Below are 23,819 nucleotides of genomic sequence, written 5' to 3' on the forward strand. Positions count from 1 at the left end.
CCCAGCATCACAGAGTTGGATGGGACCCCAAGAGCTATATAGTCCAACCTCTTTGCCATGCAGTGTGTAGATCTGCTCTGCTTTTTCACAGGTCTTCAAAACAATCCCAGTGCTGTGGCCCTTGAGAATACACTGTCAACAATATGGAGGGGGGAAATGTCCATGGACCTGACAGGTTTGACAAAGAGAGCATTTTCATACCTCCTGAGGCTTATTATGGAAAAAAAAATGAGCACCCTTAATTTGCATCTACACGGCAGAGTTAATGCAGTTTGATGCCACTTTGACTGCCATGGCTCAAGGATATGGAATCCTGGGATTTGTAGTTTTGTGAGATCTTTAGCCTTCTTTGTCAGGATTCTAAGATGCAGCCATGGCAGTTAAAGTGGAGTCAATCCACATTAATTCTGCAGTGTGGATGCAGCCTCAGATTGCCAGACTCAGCTTCTTTTCCCATCTTCCCCTTAGATTCCTTCTCTGGGCTCAGCAATGGCCTGAGCCCTGTTGTTAGTCAAGAATAGAGTAGAACCATTGAATTAATGGAATTTACCAATGTGGTGATTCATAGAATCATACTTGGAAGAGACCACAAGGGCCATCCAGTCCAACCCCCTGCAGTTGATTCAATAGATCTACTCTAATTGGGATTAAACTAGACTCCAGAAGGTGAGTCTAGTTTAAAGGATCCCATTTTGGGAGAGAGGCGGGACATAAATCCATTGAATAAATAAAATATTAAATAAATAGAAGGAACTCTCCAAGATGCTGAACTTATAGTAGCATCTTGGATAATCCCTTTAAAGGAATCCACTTTGGGTTTTAGTCCAAATTGTAAAGTAGCTAAACAAGAGCTATACAAGATGCCTATTCGGGTTAGATTTTAGCACCTTGGACAATTCCCTGAAGCTACATTGAAACTTGAAATAGATTCTGCCCCATCAGTTACCATAATGAAGGGGTTCGGGGGTCTGTGTGTGCACTGCTCTCTTCCACTACTTGACCTTCCAATGAATCCTAGAATTGGGAGAGACCCCAAGGGGTCCAACCCCCTTCTGTCATTAAATAAATAAATAAATAAATAAATAAATTTTATTTATATACCGCTTTTCCAAAAAGATCAAAGCGGTTTACACAGAGTTTAAAACCAATTACAAAACACATCATAAAATAGATAAAACCAAGAGCACTAAATACAATAGACAATCTAAAAACAATCATTCAATCAATCAATAGGGTGAGGTAGAGAGTCAGTGGGATCAGAGTACATGACTCTTCATGCAGGAAAACACCATCCAAGCATTCCTACTGGCCATTCAGCCGCTGTATAAAAACTTCTAAAGATGGAGACTCCACTTCACTTTGATGCAGTATGTCCCACTATCATAGAATCATAGAGTCCTAGATTTGGAGGAGACCCCAAGGACCATCCAATCCAACCCCCTTCTGCCTTGTAGGAAGACACCATCAAAGCCCCACTGACAGATGGCTATCCATCCTCCGGAGAAGGAGACTTCACTACACTCTGAGGCAGCATGTCTCACTGCCAGACAGCTCTTATCTTCAGAAACATCATCCTGAATCGCTTTTCTTGCAATTTACATCCATAGCTCTGGGTCCTACTCTCTGGAGCAGCAGAAACCAAGCTTTGTCCATCCCTTCCAATATCTAAACATGGCTATCATATCCCCTCTTAACTTTCTTTTCCCCAAGCTAAATATCCCCAGCTCCCTCAACTTCTCCTTATAGGACTTGATGGTTTCCAGACCCTTCACCATTTTGATTGCCCTTTGAGACTAGGCTTTTGACTTACCTGCCAGCTTATCTCCCTGAGCTGTTTCCCCCTTACACCTTTGTGCATCTTTCAGCTGAACTGTTGGTGAGGATTCTTTTGCCATGAGAAATTGCAATGCCCATCACGGACCGCCTTTGACGTCACAGCAAGCCAGTCAGTGGCTGCAGAGAGGTAGAAATAGGAAGCCAGGTGAAAACCAAAAGTAGTTTGGCCATTGTGGAAATAATGGTGCTAAGAAGAGTAGAGGATAAGGGGAGAAAGACATAGAAGCGAACAAAGAATTATATACCCTACTCTCTTCCATGCCAGCATTCCCCGAATGCCACAGCCACAGCTGATGGCGAAACGTCAGGAATAAACTCTTCTAGAACACAGCCTTGGAGCCCGAACACCCCACAAAAAACTATGGATACCAGCCATAAAAGCCTTCGACTTCACACTGAACAAAGAATTTCTCTGCCCCTTGTCTTTTTCCTTTTGACCCCGGACCATCGTAAATTGATTTTTCCCTTTTCTTGCCCTTGACATGTGTATTTTATTGATTCCTGTTCCCATTCCTTGTAGCAATGTTTTTAACCTTATATTGTAATTGTTTTATCTTGTATTGTAATGTTTTTAACCTTTATAAGCCGCCTTGATCATCTCCATGGAAAGGCGGGGTAAAAATAAAAATTATTAGTATTATTATTAATTATCCCAAGGACAGGAGCAGAATGCTCCAACAGAAAAAGGAAGGAAGGAAGGAAGGAAGGAAGGAAGGAAGGAAGGAAGGAAGGAAGGAAGGAAGGAAGGAAGGATATGGTTTGAATCCTATTGTTAGATTCATCTAGAGTAAACCCATTAAAACAATAGCGCTTACCAGTATGTTGACTCAGTCAACAATTGATTCAGTGGGTTTACATTAGTTACAGGTAATTACAGATTGAGTCTTCCTAATCTGGGATTACAAATTCCAAAATATTCCAAAACCCAAAACTTTTTTGTGGGTGGCTGAGATAGTGGTACCTTTGCTTTCTAATGGTTCGGTTTACACAAACTTTGTTCCATACACAAATTTATTTGTTTATTTATTTATTTATTATTTCTTACCTACCTCTCCCAATGGATTTAGGCAGGAAACAACAACAATTAAACAACGTCAGTTGAAATGCATCAGTTAAAATACACACCAATTGAGAAGGACCAATAAGATATACACATATTAAAACAATCCACATTTAAAATGAATCACTTCAAATTCCCAATTTAAATATTGCATAATATTGCACAAAATTACACATTGCATGAAATTACCTTCAGGCTATGTGTAGAAGATGTCCATGAAACATAAATGAAGCGTAAATGAATTTTGCGCTTAGGCTCGGGTCCCATCCCCAAGATATCTCATTATGTACCTATATGCAAATAGAGGTATTCCAAAATCTAAAAATAAGCAAATAAATATTCTATTATCTGCAAGGCTTCTGCTCCAAAGCATTTTGGATAAGAGAGAGACTCGACCCGTGGTAGGATTCTGACTTGTACATATCAGAAAATTGTGTTCGTAGCGATGCTGTTTCCATTAACGCTGATTGAAACTGTCCTTCTGAGAAATGTTCACTCTGCGTGTAAGATATCCAGAAGGATCAAATAAAGACATCTTTATTCGAAACAGAACTCATCATCAAAGGTTTGACATGAGGAACAGAACACAGAGAAGGAAATGGAAAAGCAGGGACGAAACGAAGGCGCCCTGCGATGGAACACCAGATTGTGTGGAATTGCAAATGAGCAAATGCTTGTGTGAATGATGGCAAATGTGCTGGCGGTGCGCAAACAATGTGCTGATAAGAGAAGGTGTCTGGCAGCTTCCGGAGGCCATCCTTCTTTTCACCCACAATGAAGAGACAGGTCTCCAGGAAGTTCATAAGCCGGGAAGGATCTGTCATTTGCCTCCAGCATTGAACGGGGAAGTGTGACAGTTGTCCTCTGGGCTTATTCTGGCCAGGAGCTACAGAGAGATCTCTCTACAACATGTTCTTTCTATACTCCTTTTCTAAACCATTTCGTAGAATCATAGAACTGGAAAGGACCTCAAGAGCCATCTAGTCCAGCTTCCTGCCATGCGAGAAGATACCATCAAAGCCTTTGAACAGATGGCCATCCAGCCTCTGCTTAGAAACCTCCAAAGAAGGAGACTCCACCACCCTCCAAGACACAGCGCCTTCCGCTGTCAAACAGCTCTTACATTCAGGAATTTCCTCCTAATATTGAAGTGGAATCTCTTTCTCTGTAATTTGAATGCATTGCTCCCTGTCCTAGTCTCTGGATTTGTGATGCTGTTTGGGCCATCCTGCCACTATCTGGGGCATATCCAGAGGAGGGAAACTAAAATGGTAGAAGGTCTGGGGACCACCAAGTCCTCTGAGGAGTCTCTTAGAGAGCTGAGTATGCTTAGCCTGGAGAAGAGAAGGTTTAAGGGAGACATGGTTTATTGTTGTGTGCCTTCAAGTCGTTTCCAACTGATGGCAATCCTAAGGCAAGCCCATGATAGGGTTTTCTTGGCATGTTTCTTCAGAGGGGTTTGCCATTGCCATCCTCTGAGGCTGAGAGCTGTGACTTGCCTAAGTGGATTGCATGCCAATAAGAGCCAATATAAATGGATAAGCATCTTGAGCTACCGTTGTTTGCCTTCAAGTTGTTTGTGACTTATGGCAATCCTATCATGGGGTTTTCTTGGCAAGTTTCTCCAGAGGGGGTTTGCCATTGCCATCCTCTGAGGCTGAGAGAGTGTGTCTTGCCCAAGGTCACCCAGTGGGTTTATGTGGCCAAGCAAGGATTCAAACTCTGCTCTCCAGAGTGATAGTAGCCATGTTAAAATATTTTAAGGGGTGTCATATCAAGATTTTTGAGCCGCAGGATTAATTCAGAGAAGGTTTGCTATTGCCTATAAGGCTGAAAGAGGGTGGTTTGCCTAAGGCAATCATTCCCAAACTTTGGTCCTCAAGAGATTCTGCTTTTCAACTCCCAGAAACCCCAGCCACCTTGGCCAACAGTCAGGAATTCTGGGAGCTGAAGTCCAAAACACCCAGAAGACCAAAATTTGGGAGTCACTGGCCTAAGGGCATACCTGGCTTGGATAAATTTGAACCTTGATCTGCTTGAGTCCTATGCCAGCACTCCAACCACTACACCTGAATATTAGAAGGAATGTCTTGACAATGAGAATGCTTTGGCAAGGAAGCTAAGTCCCTAGAGAGGGATAGGGCCTTTTCTCTGGAAGTCTTCAAAAAGAATCTGGAAAGGTGCTGAGGCTCTTGCTGGACATCCTCCGTTGGACCTCTGGGGAACCCTTCCAACTCTAGGATTCTATGATTCTGCACCACAATGGGTCTAAAGACAGGGGTTTGTTGGCCAGATTTCTTCAGAGCAAGTTTGCTAGCATTGCTTTCCTCTAAGGCTGGGAGGATGTATAGAATCATAGAATCATAGAGTTGGAAGAGACCACAAGGGCCATCCAGTCCAACCCCATTCTGCCATGCAGGAACTCTCCATCAAACCATTCCTGGCAGATGGTCATCCAGACTCTGTTTAAAGACCTCCAAGGAAGGAGACTCCACTACACTCCAAGGAATGTGTCTTCCACTGTTGAACAGCCCTTACTCTCAGGAAGTTCCTCCGAATGTTGAGCTGGAATCTCTTTTCCTGTAGCTTGCATCCGTTGTTCCAGGTACTGTTCTCTGGAGCAGCAGAAAACAAGCTTGCTCCGTCCACAATATGACACCCCTTAAAATACTTAAAGAGGGCTATCATATCACCTCTTAACGTTCTCTTCTCCAGGCTAAGCATCCCCAGCTCCTAAAGTCATTCCTCATAAGGCATGGTTTCCAGACTTTTTAGCATTTTGTTCAGCCTCTTTTGGAGCTGCTCCAGTTTCTCAACATCTTTTTTGAATAGTGGAGCCCAGAACTGGACACAGGATTATTCCATTTGGGGCCTGACCAAAGTAGAATAGAGTGGCAATATTACTTTCCTTGACACTATACTTCTATTGATGCAGCCTAGAATCGCATTGGCTTTGTTAGCTGCCACATCGCACTGTTGACTCATGTTCAACTTGTGGTCTACTAGGACTCCTAGATCGCTTTCACACATATAAGTCTCCTTAAGCCAGGTGTCCCCCATCCTATATCTGAGCATTTCATTTTTCTGCCCTAAGCGCAGTACCTTACATTTCTCCATGTTGAAGTTCATTTTGTTAGCTGTGGCCCAGCTTTCTAGTCATTCAGGTCATTTTGAATTTTGATCCTGTCCTCTGGAGTATTAGCTGTTCCTTCTAATTTGGTGCCATCTGCAAATTTGATAACTATAATAATCCAGTGGGTTTCCATGAGTGAGAATGAACTCAAACCCTTGTCTCCTGGAACTGTTATTGTTGTTCTCCTCCTCCTCCTCCTCATCGTCATCATCATCATTGTACTTATTCGTATCCTGTCTTTCTCCCAATAATGGCACTCAAAGTAGCTAATGACATATTTAAAAGCATCAGTGCTTAAGCCATTACACCATCCTGGCTCAGAAAAGCTGGGACATAAATAGATGAATTGACCTTCCTCTTCCTCCTCTGCAGGGGATGGGGTGCTCTGAGGCAAAAGGCCGCCCTGGCACTTGATGTTGCCGATTGGTGTGTCTCAGCAATCACAACTTATCCCTGTTATTGATGGGCACCTCGGCTCCCAGCGATGGTTTTCATCTGATCCAGCCGCGCTCCCGCGGTGACATTTTTGGAGGGCACAACAGCACAGCATCAATCACAGCTGGGGAACAAACAAACAACTGTGCCAGGCAAAGGGAAAAGGCCAGGGCACAAGTAGAGATGGCAACCAAATGGCACTTTCCAACTGCCAGAGGAACCTGCCCTCCCTCTTTGATGCCCTCTGCTTTGTGTTTGGAATGATTCTCCTCTATATATTCCCTCACTCATTTTGTCTTTTTCTCTTTGATGCCTCACGGTGCTTTTTCTAAAGGGATGGCAACATCTGGAGGTTCTGGGAACACAATCACTTTGTGCCCATTGGCAGGTCAAGTGGCAGACAACCCTGCTTTGCTGGCCTCTGGGAGGTGTCTCCCTTTTGCTTTCAGCTGGGAATCACAGGAGCATAGAATAAATGCTTCTTTTGAAGAGACTCCCAAGGCCATGCAATCCAACCTCCTTCTGCCATTCAGGAAGACACAATCCAAGCCCTCCCAGATAGCCATCCAGGCTCTGTTTAAAAATCTCCAAAGAAGGAGACTCCACCACTTCCTGAGGCAGCATCTTCCCCTCTTGAATAGCAATAGCAGCTTCATTTATAGATCGCTTCAGTCTCTAAATTATTTATAAAGTGTAAGCTAGTTGCCCCCAACAAGCTGGGTACTCATTTTAGCAACCTACGGAAGGATGCAAGGCTGAGATGACCCTGAGCGCTCGGCTGGGATTGAACTCACAACCTTGTGGTTTATGAGTGAGTGGCTGAAGTACTGGCATTTAACCACTGCGCCACCAGGGCTACTCTGTTGAACAGCTCTTACACTCAGGAAGTCCTTTCTATGGTTTAGAATAATGGAATATGGAATCACAGAGTTGGGAGAGACCCCAAGGGCCATCCAGACCTACCCTCTTCTGCTATGCAAGAAGACAGAATCCAAGCTCTCCCTAGGACAAATGGCCATGTTGAGAAACCTCCAAATCAGGAGACTCTACCATTTTGCAACTCAGCATCTTCCACTGTCGAATAGCCCTTACTCTCAGGAAGTGCCTCCTAATGTTGAGCTGGAATCTCTTTTCCTGGAGCTTGCATCCATTGTTCCATTGTGTCCTGTTCTCTGGAGCAGCAGAAAACAAGCTTGCTCCCTCCTCAATATGACATCATCCCTTCAAATATTTAAACAGGGCTGTCATATCACCTCTTAACCATCTCTTCTCCAGGCTAAACATACCCAGCTTCCTAAGCTGCTCCTGATCAGGGTTGGATTTGGTGGCCCTTCTGGTTCCTTCCAACTCTGGGATTCTGTGGTTCTGAGTTCCAGCCATTTTTTAAAAAAGGTATGCATCATAAGATTATTAGCTGGAGTTTTGCAATCCCTCCAAAGCTCTCATTGCAGATCTTACTGTTTGTGGCCGTCTCTCACCTCCCCAGTGATGCTTTCATAAATAAAAGGAGAGCACACCCTTGTATTACAATGATCCACCATTGAGTTATTACAGAAGAAAAAACAAATGCCAGAAAGATCTGGTGCCCCCCCCCCCCCGACTACACATCCCAAGATTTCATAGGATGGAGCCATGGCAGTTTAAAGGGTGTCAAACTGGATTAATTCTGCAGTGTGCCATCAGTCAAAGATAATGATAATGATGATGTTGATGATGATTTTCATTTATACCATGCCTTTCCCCTCACTCAGGGCAGCTTACAAATTAATACATACATTTCAAAATGATTTTTAAAAAGGTTTCTTTTAAAAGAACTCCAGTTAAAACGGAGATAGGTAGCAAATACAGAGAAATAGAAATGCAGCAAGAGTAGGGGCTTGAGGATTACAATGGCACAAAAGGAACTTTCCCAGGTTCTGGTGGTTGTTGATGTTTCCATGGCAGTGGAACGTGGACCCGAGTTCTTGCAGCTCATTGGTGCCCCAGCAGCTGGGAAAGATGGAGGGTGCTTCAAAAGGACAGGCACCAACCTTAGCAACTGAGGTTTGTTGTCATTCTTGTGGGTCTTCAAGTCATTTCCAACTTATGGTAACCATAAGGTGAACCTATCCTGGGATTTTCTTGGCAAGATTAGTTCAGAGGGGGTTTGCCATTGCCTTCCTCTGAAGCTGAGAGTGTGACTTGCACAAGATCACCCAGTGGGTTTCTGTGGCCAAGCGGGGATTTGAACCCTGGTCTCCAGAGTTGTAATCCAAGTCTCAAACCACTACACCATGCTGGATCTCCCAACTGAGGTATCCAACTGAATAGGTGGCAAACCTGGCACTTCTCCAAGAGAGGCATCCTCTTCTGGATGGATGGAGGGTCCTCTTCGTATTCTTTGTTGGTTTGCTTTCAACTCCTTATTTTAATCTTCATGGTGTCTCTTATATAAAATGGAATATTTGGAATTTATACTTTTTTATTTTGAATATTTTCAAGCAATGGATGCTTGAATCTGTGGATAAAAACATCCATGGATACAAAGGCCCAACTGTAACATATTCACAAACTAATAGTGTTTTGCAAAACTGGCTTTACTGAAAAACAGTACTTACTATACCAGTACTTGCTAAAGAGCCAAATAGAAGTTTATGAAAAGAATTATCTCTATCACACCAATTTCAAGCCTTGTATCCTGGAGTAAATACTACTTCACTATCTCAAGTGTCTAGTTGTAGTAGTGGAATAATAAGAAATGTTGTTGGCGTTTGGCATCAAGTTGGCTTTGACTTGTCTTATGGTGATCCTGTAATGGAGAGACCTTGGCTGCATCTGCAGTGCAGAAATCATGAAGTTTGACACAGCTTTAACAGCTATGGTTCCTCCTATGGAATCCTTGGATTTGTAGCTTGTTGTGGCACCAGAGCTCTGTGACAGGAAAAGCTAAATATCTTGCAAAACAACAAACCCCAGAAGTCCATAGCATTGAGCCATAGCAGTTAAAGAGGTGTCTACATCTGCACTGCAGAAGAAGTCTGCATCTGCACTGCAGATTTAATGCAGTTTATTAAATCTGCAATCCAGATGCAAAGTTCCAGTTGAGGCCTTCCAAATTCAGATTATATATGGATTGCTTGACAGAGCCTTTGTCTTTCCCTGCCGCCTTCCACTTCTGATGTGTCCAAAGTATGATAGCCTCAGTTGAGTCATCTTAATGGTGACCACCATAAGGCATCCCTATCGTGGGGTTTTCTTGGCCAGATTTGTTTAGAGGAGGTTTTTCTCTTGCCTTCCTCTGAAGCTAAGAGAGTATGGCTTGTCCAAAGTCTCACAGTGGGTTTCCATGGCCAAGGTGGGAATCGAACTCTGGTCTCTAGAGTTGTAGTCCAACACTGAAACCAATATGCCACACTGTCTCTATCAACATGGAAATGTATGAAATCCAACCACAAAATTAATCTATTTCCATGTTTGTTCTGAAAAGTGTGAATGGAGTAAACCCATTAAAAAAAAAAGAAATGAATGTCTGTGGACTGCAGCATCTTCTTAGCTAAATAGTGACTCCTAGTGCAAGACACTCTGCAGCAACTGAGAGTGACACAGAACAAGGCAGCAAGAGAAAAGAGGCAAGAGAAATTCAATGTGAAGAACAGAAGCAGAGCTGTAAATCTGGAGTTCTGAGATTGCCAAAGAATAGAGAACACATTGGCCTTATTTTGTCAGTGTGAGAATTCAAGGATTTAGCTGCGTTAGTCTGTAGAATCAGTACATAGAGAGATTTGTAGCACCTTTGAGGCTAACTGAAACAAAGAGGTTAGCAGCATGAGCTTTTGTAAACTTGAGTCAAGTCTATGAAAGCTCATACTGCCAACTTCTTTCTTTCACTTTGTCAATATGAGAGAGAGAAAGCCAATGTGCATCAGTAGAAGTCTAGTGCCTAGATCAAGGGAAATAATAGTTCCACTCTATTCTGCTTTGGTCAGGACTCACCTCGAATACTGTGTCCGGATCTGGACATCACAATTGTATGTCCAAAGGAGGGTGACTAAAATGGTGAAGGGTCTGGAAATCATGCCTTTGGGAGCTGGGTATGTTTAGCCTGTAGAAGAGAAGGTTGAGAGGTGACATGATAGCCTTGTTTAAATATTTGAAGGGATGTCATGTTGAGATGGGAGCAAGCTTCTTTTCTGCTGCTCCAGAGACTAGGACCCGGAACAGTGGATGCAAACTTCAGGGAAAGAGATTCAAGCTCAACATTAGGAGGAACTTCTTTACAGTAAGAGCTGTTTGAGAGTGGAGTGTAGTGGAGTCTCCTTCCTTGGTAATAATAATAATAATAATAATAATAATAATAATAATAATAATAAATTTTATATCCCGTCTCTCTACACAATGCAGTCGGGGCGGCTTACAAGGTTAAAATATACAGTCCAAGGCCCCAACCCACCCCCCTTAAAAGACAATTAAACAATGTGAAATATAAAACATACTTTAAAAACAATTCAATAAACTGTGGTGAAGTCAGAGGTCGGCAGCTCGGGGGTCACATAACTAGTTTTTAAACAGAGGTTGGATGGCTATCTTTTGGGAGCGCTTTGATTGAGTCTTCCTGCATGGCAGAATGGGGTTGGACTGGATGGCCCTTGTGGTCTCTTCTAACTCTAGGATGCAATGATTCTGTGATTCTAGGAGGGTGACCAACATGGTGAAAGGTCTGCAAACCATGCCCTATGAGGAACAGGTTAGAGAGCTGGGAATGTTTAGCCCGGGGAAGGAAAGGTTAAGCCGGGGTGATATGATAGCGGTGTTTAAATATTTGAAGGGATCTCATATTGAGGCTGGACGAACCTTGTTTTCTGCTGCTCCAGAGAACAGGGCCCAGAACAATGGATGTAAATGACAGGAAAAGATATTCTACCTAAATATTAGGAAGAATTTCTTGATGGTGAGAATTGTTTGACAGTGGGATACGCTGCCTTGGATGGTGGTGGAGTGTCCTTCTTCGGAGGATTTGAAGCATAGGCTAGATGGCCATCTGTGGGGAATGCTTTCATGTTGTCTTCCTACGTTTCAGGGGTTTGGCCCTTGGGGATCCCTTATAACCATATGATTCAATGATTATATGGTTCTAAGAATGAATGAATGAATGAAAGAGAAAAGTGAATGTGTGTGAGAGTGAGACTAGGCTCTGTAATTTAAGAAGCCATACAAAAGATCAGTTCTGTTGAAATGAAAAATGCATGGTGACACTAACAAGATCCTTGGAAAATCAGAGAATATCTAAGAAGCTAGGAGATAGATAGACAGACAGCATACCCTTCAACTGTCCCAATTTTGCTGGAATTATCCTGATGAATACTCTATCCTTCCACATTTCCAGCTGCATTTAAAATGTCTTGGCTTCCCTCTCCTTCTTTCACTTTTCTCCTTTGAGCTTGGCTTACTTCAGTTGCTGCAAACTGAGTTCAAAATCCAAAAGTGGTTTGCACTGCGGGGAGAGATGAAGGGACAGAATCTTGTCCTTTCCTAGTTGACTCGGCAAAAGCAAACTGCTGCAGCCGCCCTTAGCTTCTGTGTTTTATTCTCATCAATAGCTTTTATCGTCTTGACCACACTCTCTGGTTGCTTGCCCAGAAGCATCCTGGTTTTCATCTGTGAAATGTTGGAGGGTGTGGGGATACCTCCAGAATTCATCCAAAAAACACTTTGTGCATGGTCCTCTCAGAAACCACAAATAGCAGCTCATGTAACATTTGCTCCTGTGTTCTTAGCAAAGCTCACAAAAATCCCTTTTGGACTACAGGTCCCAGAATCCACAGTCAGCTTGGCAGTGGCCATGTTATATGGGGGATTCTGGGTGTTGTAGTCCAAGAAGTAACATTTCCACATTGTGGTTGTTGTTGCTCTTCTCCTTCTCTTTCCCCTTTTCTATTTGTCTTCCTTCCCAACCACTTCCTTGTGATTATATTTTATTATATGTTCCTTTTATCCTTCCTTTTCTGCAGAGATTGGACTCAAGGCAGCTCACTTAAATTAAAGCAGATAGCACTTGACTTACTGAACCGGCTAATTAGAAATCCCAGGGCTTCAAACCCTTGAGTTCTCTTACAACTTTGCCACCGCTACTCCTTGCAAAAATACTTTCACTGTCTTTGAAAGGGCATTTCTGTGTTGGGGAAAGTTGTCTCCTTCTCATATACTGTAATTCCAAAATTTAAAGGCCATCTGCTCATTGGTTGAGGCAGTGCATGCACGCGCATGCAATACTTTGAACAAAATCTGATATTCTCTTCCCAAAAGGTATGATGATGGATAGGCCATTAGCCGCTGGGGCTGGCATTCTGCTTTGGACTTAATGATTTTGTAAATGGCCTTATGGGGTGCAAAGCAGAATGGAGTCATTTCACAACATGCGTACCACCCAAGGGCTGCAGTGATGTGGCATCCATCATGTAGCAGCGGAGTGACTGATGCTATAGACCAGTCATCCCCAGAAGGTGCTCTTTAAGTGATTTTGGACTTCAGCTCCCAGAATCCCAGACTATTGCCCAGCATGGTTGAGGCTTCTGGGAGCTAAAGTCCAAACTCTCTTAAACGCCACAGTTTGGGGATCACTGCTGTAGACTGTGGCTTATTTCACAATGGTGGGCACTAGTGCTGTACCAAGAGTTGGTGCCACCTGGTGTATATGAAGGCAATAAGGGTGCACACTGCCTCAGCCCCAAGAGGTCCATTTGGGCCCCAGTGTGCTTGCAACCATGCCAAAGCCCAAATGGAAGAGACTGCTGTAAATGCTGGGCAAGTGAGAAAAGGATGTGATGCCCCTTTTCACTTGCCCAGCAGCTGCACTGGATGTACCATCCCACTGGGTGACACTCTCCTTTGGGGTGATACCCAGTCCACAACCCCCTAGTGATGCCAGTGGTGGGCACTGATTGGCATCAGGGTTTAGACACTGGTTAGGAAGTGCCCAAGTAAGACCAAAGCTTTCACAGACTTGGTCTACTTCCTCAGATGCATGGAGGGAACTGGTGCCCAGGAAGGACTAGAGATCCTTATAAAGTAATTTTTTCCAGCTCTGGCAATTCCAGCGAAAAAGCCAAGTGAAAAAGCATGGGGCTGTGCTCTGCCCAGCATTTGGGGTTCCCATTCACATGTTCTTAACCTGCCTTGTCTCTTCTCTCTCCTAGGATGCCTTGCTGAGCCTGGGCTCCGTGATTGACCTCTCCAGCCTCCGAGAAGTCATCAAAGATGCCATTGCTTCAGTGCTGCCCAAAGTGGTAAGTCACCACTGGGTTTTGGAGAATTTTGCAGTCTGAGGCCTGTTACAGACTGCCAAAATAAAGCTGCTTCGGGTCTCTTTGGAGGTATGCTATTTAAATGATGCATGCATCCTAAGAATCTGGAAGCTGCACCAAAAGCTGCACTCCAGTGCTTAGGAATGGAGTGTGGCTTTGGCGCGACCTCCGGACTCTTAGGACCCATGCAACATTTAAATAGCATGCCTCCAAAGAGACCCGAAGCAGCTTTATTTTGGCAGTCTGTAACAGGCCTTAGAATGGGAATGTTTTTTTTAGGGCAACTATGTGAATAATCTCACTCATGCATTCTGGGTCTGTTATTCACACTATGGAACTGCATCTCTGCGCATTTCTGCAAGTTTGGTTATACACAGATGCTAGCACTCAAATAAAGATGAAATCAATGATACAAATGTATTTGAAGCACATTCAAGGCATGCAGAGTTTTATCCCAGTTTATCCCAGGTCTAGTCACATCGGTTATTCACACAACTGACAATGCAAATCTTTTCACAAAGTTCGAAAAAACCCCAACATCGATTATCCTGGGATAAGCTGGGTTTTTGGCAGTCTTCCCAAAACTTAATCGGATGCATTTGAAATGCATGTGAACAACAAAGATTCAAGACAGATTGTGCCATGATTGTTTTCACTTTTCACTCCTTAGATGGAAGGATGGAAAGAATATTTGAAAATATTTTTTAAATGTTTGGAAAAAAGTGGGGTTTTTTTTTTGGGGGGGGGGTGAAAAACCCTGCACCAGTGATAATGTTTGCTGTTTGGGACTTATTCTGCACAAAATTCACACAAAGATGTTTTTTCTTTCTTGGTGCCAAAAACCCAGTATTTTCCATGCAAGAGGGTTTAGGGGGTGAAAACAATTCACCCGGAGTGCATCTATACTGTAGAAATAATGCAGTTTGACACCACTTGAACTGATGTAGCTCCATCCTACACAAATCCTGAGATTTGTACTTTTGTGAAACATCAGCCCTCTTTGGTGGAGAAGGCGAAAGACCTTGTCAAACTACAAATCCCAGTATTCCATAGGATGGAGCTGCAGCACTTAAAGTGGTGTCAAACTGCATTACTTCTACAGTGTAGGTGCATCCCTGGATATTTTCTTTAGAGGGCTGGAGACTTTGGTATATCAGCGGTGCCTGATGGGGTGGCATGGGGATGGAAATCAGTCCCTGACCCCTCTGTAGTTGCCCATCCTTGGTCTACTTTGAGGGTCTTTTTAAATAGGATTTGAACACAGAGTCTTAATGAGTTGAGCTGTAAATTTAGAGAACTGAATTTGGAGGGACCTTTCATGCAAACAAAGGCCAAAACTTCTATTTTCTCTCTCCAAATAAAACAGCAGGGATGCAAGATGTAGTTTGCAGTTTAATCAACTAAAATGCCTGTTGATTAACTGGTTTTATTCAGTGGGGGAACTTGTGTTTTGGAAGCTCTTTAGATTTTGATATGTTTCTTATAGCAAGCCCTGAAAAGGAGAATATAAAAGATTGCTTTCTCTTATGATAGGGGTGGACAATTGTGCAACATTCAGGGACCAATTTACTACCATCTCAGTCCTCTGTATGGTTGTCATACAAGCCCAAATGCCCACGCAGACCCTCTCAAAATGGTCCCCTGTTTTGTGCCAATATTCCTTTTTTAAAAAAGATTGAGGTGGGAAGGGGTGGGTTTGGCTGCACTTTTCCATCCTTAAGGTGATAAATGAAGGGTGCTATGTGATTATTAAATGATAAAAAACTGTCTTGCATTTCCTTTGGTGTCTCCAAAAAGGCACCCCTGTTGAAGTCCTGGCAATGTGCGTATGAAATGTCAGGAAGATTAATGTATATTAAAACTTGAGCAGAGTGATCAAACATTCCCTGATTGATTGACAGCTCGGCTCGTCACCGGCAACAAGAATAAAACTCAAGTCGTGCATCTTAATGTTTGCATTTCTCAAGTCGTGCGGTGTGCTTTACTCGATCTTTGCACTCTTCCTTGTACAGCCTGTGCATGGCATCCCCCATAAGGTCTGACAATGCCACCATAGAACAGATCTGTCAAATGGCTCAGTCTGTGCCAAGTGTGAGGAATTCAGGCCACCTTGCTGGCCTTCGTCGTTTCTGATTTGCAGGCAAACCTACACTTTTCTTGGCAAGCACTGTTCAGAGGCGGGTGGCCACTGCCTTCCCTTGAGGCTGAGAGAGTGTGATTTTCCCAAGGTTACCCAATGGGTTTCCATGGCCAAGCTGAGATTCAAACCCTGGCTTCCAGAGTCAAAGTCCAACACTCAAACCTTTACACCATGCTGACTCTGGGACACCATTTTACGATGTCATTGTATGTAATGGGACTTGAGCATCCATGGATTTTGGTATCCACGGGAGGTTCTGGAACCAAACCCAAATGGATACCAAGGGCCCCCACTGTAGTAGTAGTTGTAGTAATGCCCCATTGTATATAATGGGACAGGAGCATCCACAGGTTTTGGTATCCATCAGGAATCCTGGAACCAAACCCCAATAGATATCAAAGGCCCACTGTATATAAGAAAAGAATAAAAGAAGAAGAAAGGCATGTACACAAGGTCACATCAAATCCCTCCTAAACTGCTGGCATACCATTTAAATCTCTTCTTGCCCCCCTTCTGCCAGTGGACATCTTGCTCTGAGGTGCTGCTAGCCATTTCTGAACATGAAATCATTCTTTGTGACATTTGCTTAATCGCTTTTCCATTCTCTCCCGCTTTTGTCCCCTTCCCGACAGTACAGAGACGAACAATGCAAAAATCCCTACTGCTTTTCAGAGCTATTGTGTTCCTAATCTCCCGGCATTACAGCATTAATGCCATGGGATAATAATAACACCTCCTCTTCCGAGAGTCTATTAGCGCTTAATCTCAGCTGTGATGTTCTCCAGAAGGTGGTCCAGACAACCAGGAGGTATTATTAGGCAACTGTTATTACATAGTCCAAGACTAACCTGAGCAAAATGTGGGTCTCTTGCATTCTGTGCTTTGGAGAGAAAGACAGCCCAGCCTGCTACTGTGTGAGTCATGCAATAGGGGAGGCCATCAGGGAGCAAAGCAATGGGGCGACAAAGGGAAATGAGGACAACCAGGTAGTGAGCCTAGTCTCTTTCATGAAGAACTTTAGCACCTCTCCATCAATCATAGTTCTGTCCTGTTTGCACTAATGTTCATGAGAACAGATGTCATGTTGAGGATGGAGCAAGCTTGTTTTCTGCAGCTCCAGAGAATAGGACCCGGAGCAATGGATTCAAACTACAGCAAAAGAAAATCCACCTAAATGTTAGGAAGAACTTTCTGATGGTAAAAGCTGTTGAAGAGTGGAACACACTTCTTTGAAGACTGGTGGAGTCTCCTTCTTTGGAAGTCTTTAAACAGAGGTTGGATGGCTATCTGGGCACCACAATTCAAAAAGGATGTTGAGAAACTGGAGAAGGGCCACCAAAATAGTGAAGGGCCTGGAAACCATGCCTTATGTGGAAAGACTTAGGGAGCTGGATATGTTTAGCCTGGAAAAGAGATGCTTAAGAGGTGATATGACAGCCCTGTCTAAGTATTTGGAGGAGTGTCACATTGAGGATGGAGCAAGCTTGTTTTCTGCTGCTCCAGAGAATAGGAAATGGAGTCCTTCCATGGAGGTCTGTAAGCAGAGGCTGGGTGGCCCTCTATCAATGGGGATGCTTTGACTGTGAGACAAGGGCGAAACCTCCACTGCAGAACTAATGCGGTTTGACACCACTTTAACTGCCATGGCTCCATGCTATAGAATCCTGGAATTTGTAGTTTTGTGAGATATTTTTTGTCAGAGAGCTCTGGTCCCACTACAAATCCTAGGATTCCCTAGGATGGAAACATAACAGTTAAAGCAGTTTCAGACTGCATTACCTCTCCAATGCAAACTCAGCCAAAGGGAGGAGAAAGATTATGAAATGTCAAAACCAACACATCAACTCTGGGAAAGGAGAAGAATGATAATTCCAGCAGCGAGAGGTGCTTTGGAAGCAATCCCAAATAGGACGACAAAACCTCTTAATGAAATTGCTTTACGTGGGGTCACCATAATACACTTGTGAAAAGTGACACTTTCCAACAATACATCGCCAATTCCTAGATTCTTGAATAGAATCCAAATCACAAATGGTTTAAAACTCTGGTCAGCAATTCCTGGATCATAAACTCATTTATATCCTGTATTTTACCCAGTCATGGGGTCAGTATCTATTTCTATCCGTTGCTGGTCAGCATAATTGGGGAAATTATTTTCCCTCTTGCTCTACTCCCTTCTCCTTTTCTCTTTCTCTTACACACACATATATGCACAAAACACACACTTCAGGATAGGTTTTTGTTCTTTCATGTGTTTCCGCAGCAAGGCAAAAGCCAGGAGAGCTATTTTTTTATGCAATGTGTGTGAGCATCCCATGAGGAGCGTGATCTCTGTGTGTCGCCGCGTGCGCCGGTCTGCGAGCATTTTAATTAAATTCTTTTCAGCAAGCCCAGATCAGAAGGAATCATTAGTCTTTTGTAAACCAGAGGTCTCTGGAATTGCATCTTTGAGAAAGCAGAGCTGTTTCGCTTGTTCCCGGAAGGTAATAGCAGGGGCCGCTCTGTGTTTGTGCTCAAATTACTGCATTGGATTCGAAGCGAGTCATTTGGGCCATGATCCTTTTAGCTGGTGCAACGACACTCGGTGGCTGTCTATATCTCTAAAACCTCAGCATTAGGAGGAACCTCCTGACAGTAAGGGCTGTTCGACAGTATACACTCCCTCAATGGAGGTTGGGGGAGTCTCCTTCCTTGGAGGTCTTTAAACAGAGGCGGATGGCCATTATTATTATATATATTATTATTATATTATATTATATTATATTATTATTATATTATTATTATCTTATTATAAAGGCTGTAAATTTACAGCGCTGTACATACAATCTTTAGTCAGACGGTTCCCTGCCCTCAGGCTTACAATCTAAAAGACAGAAACAAAGGAGAAGGGGAGTGGTGGTGGGGAATAGGATCAGGTCCAGCAGATCTTCTCCACCTCCGAGGCCTGGACCAAGGCAGATGGACTGAGGAAGGCTTGGCTTCTTGAGGGAGGGTTAGAAGGAGGCTCCTGGGTCAGAGAGGGCTCGCCCTCAGAAGCTTCCTAAAAATATAGTCTTTAACTCAGTTTTGAAACTGGGTAGAGAAGTGATGAGGTGTGATTGTGGGGGAGAGAGGTTCCAGGAGTAAGGGGCAGCAAGCGAGAAGGGACAATTGGGGGGGGCCAGTGGTAGTCCTACACTGTGACAGGAGACCCTGACTACCAGAGGGAGGGTGGCGAGCAGGAATGTAAGGAGAAAGAAGGTCAGATAAGTAAGGAGGGGCCAACCCATGAGGGCTTTGAAAGTCAATACAAAAAGCTGTTACCGGATGCAGAAGGGGAAGGGGAGCCAATGAAGGGAGTAGAGATTGAGAGGAATGGACGATCTGGCAATGTGTGTGGAGAAGAATCTACAGGCCTTGGCGTGGCCTGGATCTGGGGAATAAATGACAGAGAAGAGTAAAAATGAAGCCAAGACTGTGGGCTTGATGAACTGGTTGAATAGAAGTATCATTGACAAAACCGAAAAGGAATACTGGGTTTAGATGGAAAGACAAGAAGCTCAGTCTTAGACATGTGTAGCTTCAGGCGCCGAAGCCGCATCCACTGAGAGATGGCATCTGTCAGGGGTACTTTGTTTGGGAGTTCCTGCATGGCAGAAGAGGACTGGCTGGCCCTTGAGGCTCTTCCAATTCTATGATCTTCAGGAGAAGACCTCCTCTACATAACTGCCTTGTTAAAACACTTCACTGGATACTGGTTTGCTTCCCAGAAGAACTCAAGAGTGCTGGTCATGACCTATAAGGCTATCTACAGCTCAGGGGCAGACTATCTGAAAGATAGTCTCCTCATATGAATCTGCCAACACTCCAAGATCGTCTATGGAAGGCTTTCTCTCCATCCCACCACCATCACAGGCTTCCTTGGTGAGGTTCAAAGACAGGAACTCCCTTCTACAAGAGACCAGGTATTTCTTTTTGAAACAGGCTTTTAGTCTAAAAGTTTGCTCTTGTCAACTGCCTTTGATTGACTTGGATTATGGTGACCGTGTAGATGTACAGATGAGACATCTCCATTCCCTCTGTCCTCAAACGCCCGGCAGTTCAAGCCCATTCCTCTCTGCTTGAGTCCCAACCATCTGTCATGTGGGTCTTCCTCCCTTCTCGCCCTCTCCTTTTCTTAGCATTATTGCCTTTTCCAAGGAGTCTTGCCTTCTCATGATGGTGGCCGAAGTATGACAACCTCAGTTTAAGCATCTTGGCTTCCAGGAAGCATTCAGGCTTGATCTCTTCTAAACCCATTTGTTTGTCTTTTTGGCCCCACCATACTCTCAGCACCATCTCAGCACCACATCTCCAATGAGTTGATTTTCTTATCTGCGTGTCTTCACTGTCCATCCTCACATCGTAGATGGTGGTGGGGAATGCAATGGATTGACTATTCTAACTCTAGTGCTAGTTGCATATCTTTACCCTTCAGGATCTTGTCTAGTTCCTTCATGGTTGCCCTTCCGATCCTAACCTTCTTATTCCTTGGCCACAGTCTCAATTCTAATAAATGTTTGAGCCAAGTTACGGAAAGTCTGTAACTGGTCCAATTTCCTCATTGTCTAGGTTAAATTTATGTAGATCCTCCTTGGTTGTTATTTTTGTTTTCTTCATTATCAGCAACAAGCCTCCCTTTTTCTTTTGTCCGTGACTTCCCTTAGTAATTTTCCAAGTCCATGTTTTTTCGCTAGTATTATGGTATCATCAGCATGTCTAGACTGCTGATGTTCCTTCCTCTGAGCTAAACCTGCCCTTCATATGATGTTTTCTGCATACAAGTTGAACAGATAGAGTGATAAAATGCAGCCTTGCCTGACTCCTTCCTCAATTGGGAACCATTCTGTTTCTCCCATATTCTGCCTCTTGTCCCAAGTGCAGATTTCTCATCAGGACATAAAACATAGTAGCATCCCATACCTCTGAGAGTGTTCCACAGCTTTTCATGATCTATTCAGTCAAGGCTTTGCTATAGACGATCCTTGCTGTGTGTCCTAGTCTCTGGAGCAGCAGAAATCAAGCTTGCTGCATCTTCAGCATGACATCTCTTCAAATATTTAAATAGTGCTGTCATATCATCCTAACCTTCTCTTCCCAGCTATAACATACCCAGCTCCCTAAGCTGCTCCTCATGGCTTGGTGGGTTTCCAGACCTTATGCCATTTTAGTGGTCTTCCTCTGGACATGCTTCATGTTTCTCAACATCCTTTTTGAATGGTGATGCTCAAGAACTGGACACAGTGTTATCCAGGTGAGACCTCACCAAAGCAAGAACAGAGTGCCACTATTATTTCCTTCGATCTGGACACTATACTCCCATTGATGCAGCCTAGGATTGCGTTATCCATCCATCTGTTGTGCCATCTTCCTCTTTTCCCCTGCCTTCCACTTTACCAAGTACTGCCATGTTTTCTCAAGATATGCCCAAAGAACACAGCCTTGACTTGCATCATTTTGTCTTCAGCAGAACTGAGGCTCAATTTTCTTCTCTGGTGAATGATGGTCTTTTGGGGTAGTTCATAGTATCGCGCAGAACTTTCCCACACTGCATTTCAAAAGAGTTGGTTTTCTTCTCTTTCACGTTTCTTCATGTCCATCCAAGGACGTAGCCAGGATTTTGGGAAGGGGGGGGGTCAAGACTAAGTGCCACCATTTTGAGAGGCTAAGAGCCCCCCCCCCAGACACAAAAAGAGGGTCGAGCGTTTACCCTCGACACCTTGATGGCACCACTTTAACTTCCGTTATGGCTTCGTGTTTTCAGCTATCATTCGGCTGATAGCCAGCTGCGCCCCTTCTGGAGCAGGAGACTTGAAACAGTTGTACAGGCGCTGGTCACCTCTCGATTGGACTTCTGTAATGCGCTGTACATGGGACTACCCTTGTGCCAAGTTCAGAAACCTGTCAACTGTACAAAATATGGAGCCAGTTTAATATCAGGTACTCGTCGTACTGATCACATAACACTGGTTTTGAAATCCCTTCACTGGCTGCCAATTAGTTCCCGGGCAAGTAAAAGGTGTTGGTGATTACCTCAAAGCCCTACATGGTTGGGTCCAGAATACTTAAGAGATCGCCTACTGCCATACTGTCCGTCCCGCACCTAAGGTCCTCTGGGAAGAACTACTTCAGCCAATAAAATCGTAGCTAACTTCAGTCACCCAGAGGGCTTTTTCCATCACAGCTCCGAAGACATGGAATGACCTGCCAAAGAGATCCGCGACATTTCTACTTTTCTTACAGCCTTTAAGAAAGCTCTTAAGACGGATCTCTTCCGGCAGGCCGTCCCACCTAGTTTCCTCCCCCATTTACTGTGACTTATGTCATCTGTCCACCAATTCTTCTCTTAAATTTAATGAGAAGAATTAATTAAAAATTAATTAAATAAAACCCATGCCTCAAGAAGAAGAGCCCTCCCCCCTCCCGTCATCATCAACCTGGGAGGGAGTGAAAAGAGAGGCCCAACTTCCATCAGGCCTAACTGGGAATGTACCACTTCGCTTCTTTAATTTTATTGTATTTTATTTATTTATTGTATTTTATTTTATTATCTTTATTTTACTGTTGTAACCCACCTGGGGATTCCTTGTGATTGGGCGGGCTATAAATAAATTATTATATTATTATTATTATTATTATTATTATTATTATTATTATTATTCGGCAATGGAATCTTGGGAACTGTAGTGGAGTCATCTGTCAGGTTCCACAAAAACTACAAATCCCAGCATTTCACAACAGTGGAGCCAAGGGAGGTTAAAGTGGCATCAAACTGGATTATTTTTTTCAGTGCAGATGCAAACTGGAGTCCTTCCTCGAAGGTGTTTGCACAGATAATCAGCTTGATAAAGCAAAGTGCAGCTGCTCGAGCAATGAGCGGCAGCCACTCTGTTCATGCTCAGAGACACCTGTCATGCTTTGAGACACTGTATTCCAACATCTGAGCTGAGCTACGAACCCAGGCTGCATCCACACATTTCATTCCCACTTCTAGAGGGATGTTTAATTTGGAGACAACACACACACACACACACACCTTTTAATTCCAAGATCTATCTATCTATCTATCTATCTATCTATCTACTATCATAATTTTTAATTCCAAGCCATTATACGTTCCTTTCTTTTTATATTAAACAAACCCTTTAAGAGAATCCTATTTTGGGAGAAAGGCAGGGTATAAAATCAATCAATAAAAATTATAGTGCAATAGTCCATCAGTGCATGGCTTACATTATAAGACTTTATACCTTTAACATTTAAAAACTATTAAAATCACAGTAGGCTCAGAGTGCTATTAGAATAATGGAATCATAGAGTGGGAAGAGACCCCAAGAATGGCCATCCAGTCCAACCCCATTCGGCCATGCAGGAACTCCCAGTAAAGCATCCTCAACAAATTATGTAGGGAGGTGTCAATCTACATTGTAGAAAGATATACTATAGTTTAATGCTATGGAAATCACACCCTTGAGTCCGTATATGGGGAGAAAGGCGGGATATAAAAAATAACAAAACAACAATATTGGGTATTGTAGTTTTGTGAGACATTTAGCCTTCTTTGTCAGAGAGCTCTGGTGGCATAACATACTACAAACGCAGGATTTTTCCATAGCATTAAAGCAGTGTCAAACTGGATTATTTCTGGCATGGTGCAGCCTTATTAAACTGCAGTTCCATCAGTCTGTGGGTGCTGCTGATGATGGGGCCTGCAGTCTAGCATTGCCTGGAGCAGGGCCATAGGACTCCACAGCCACAATTCTCATCTTAGATTGATTCCATATATTAATTAATTAATCATAAAACATAGAGTTAGAAGAGACCCCACGAAGGGCCCTGAGCCAGTCCAACCCATTCTGCCATGGCAGGAACTCTCCATCAAAGCCCCCCATTGACATGCTGAAAAAGGCCAGCTAA

The 23,819-nt window shown here is 43.5% G+C and overlaps 1 protein-coding gene across 2 annotated transcripts in view; it reads left to right on the plus strand.

The window, feature by feature from the left end:
* Positions 1-23,819, plus strand: part of PDE2A (phosphodiesterase 2A) — a 528,828-nt gene that overhangs the window by 382,527 nt on the left and 122,482 nt on the right. For both annotated transcript variants that reach the window (XM_042457505.1, XM_042457506.1), the window contains one exon: positions 13,637-13,726. In XM_042457505.1, coding sequence (XP_042313439.1) covers positions 13,637-13,726 — 90 coding nt within the window. The remainder of the gene's footprint in view (positions 1-13,636; positions 13,727-23,819) is intronic.

The sequence above is a fragment of the Sceloporus undulatus genome, chromosome 3, assembly GCF_019175285.1.
Source record: "Sceloporus undulatus isolate JIND9_A2432 ecotype Alabama chromosome 3, SceUnd_v1.1, whole genome shotgun sequence".
NCBI classification, from domain to species: Eukaryota; Metazoa; Chordata; class Lepidosauria; order Squamata; family Phrynosomatidae; genus Sceloporus; species Sceloporus undulatus.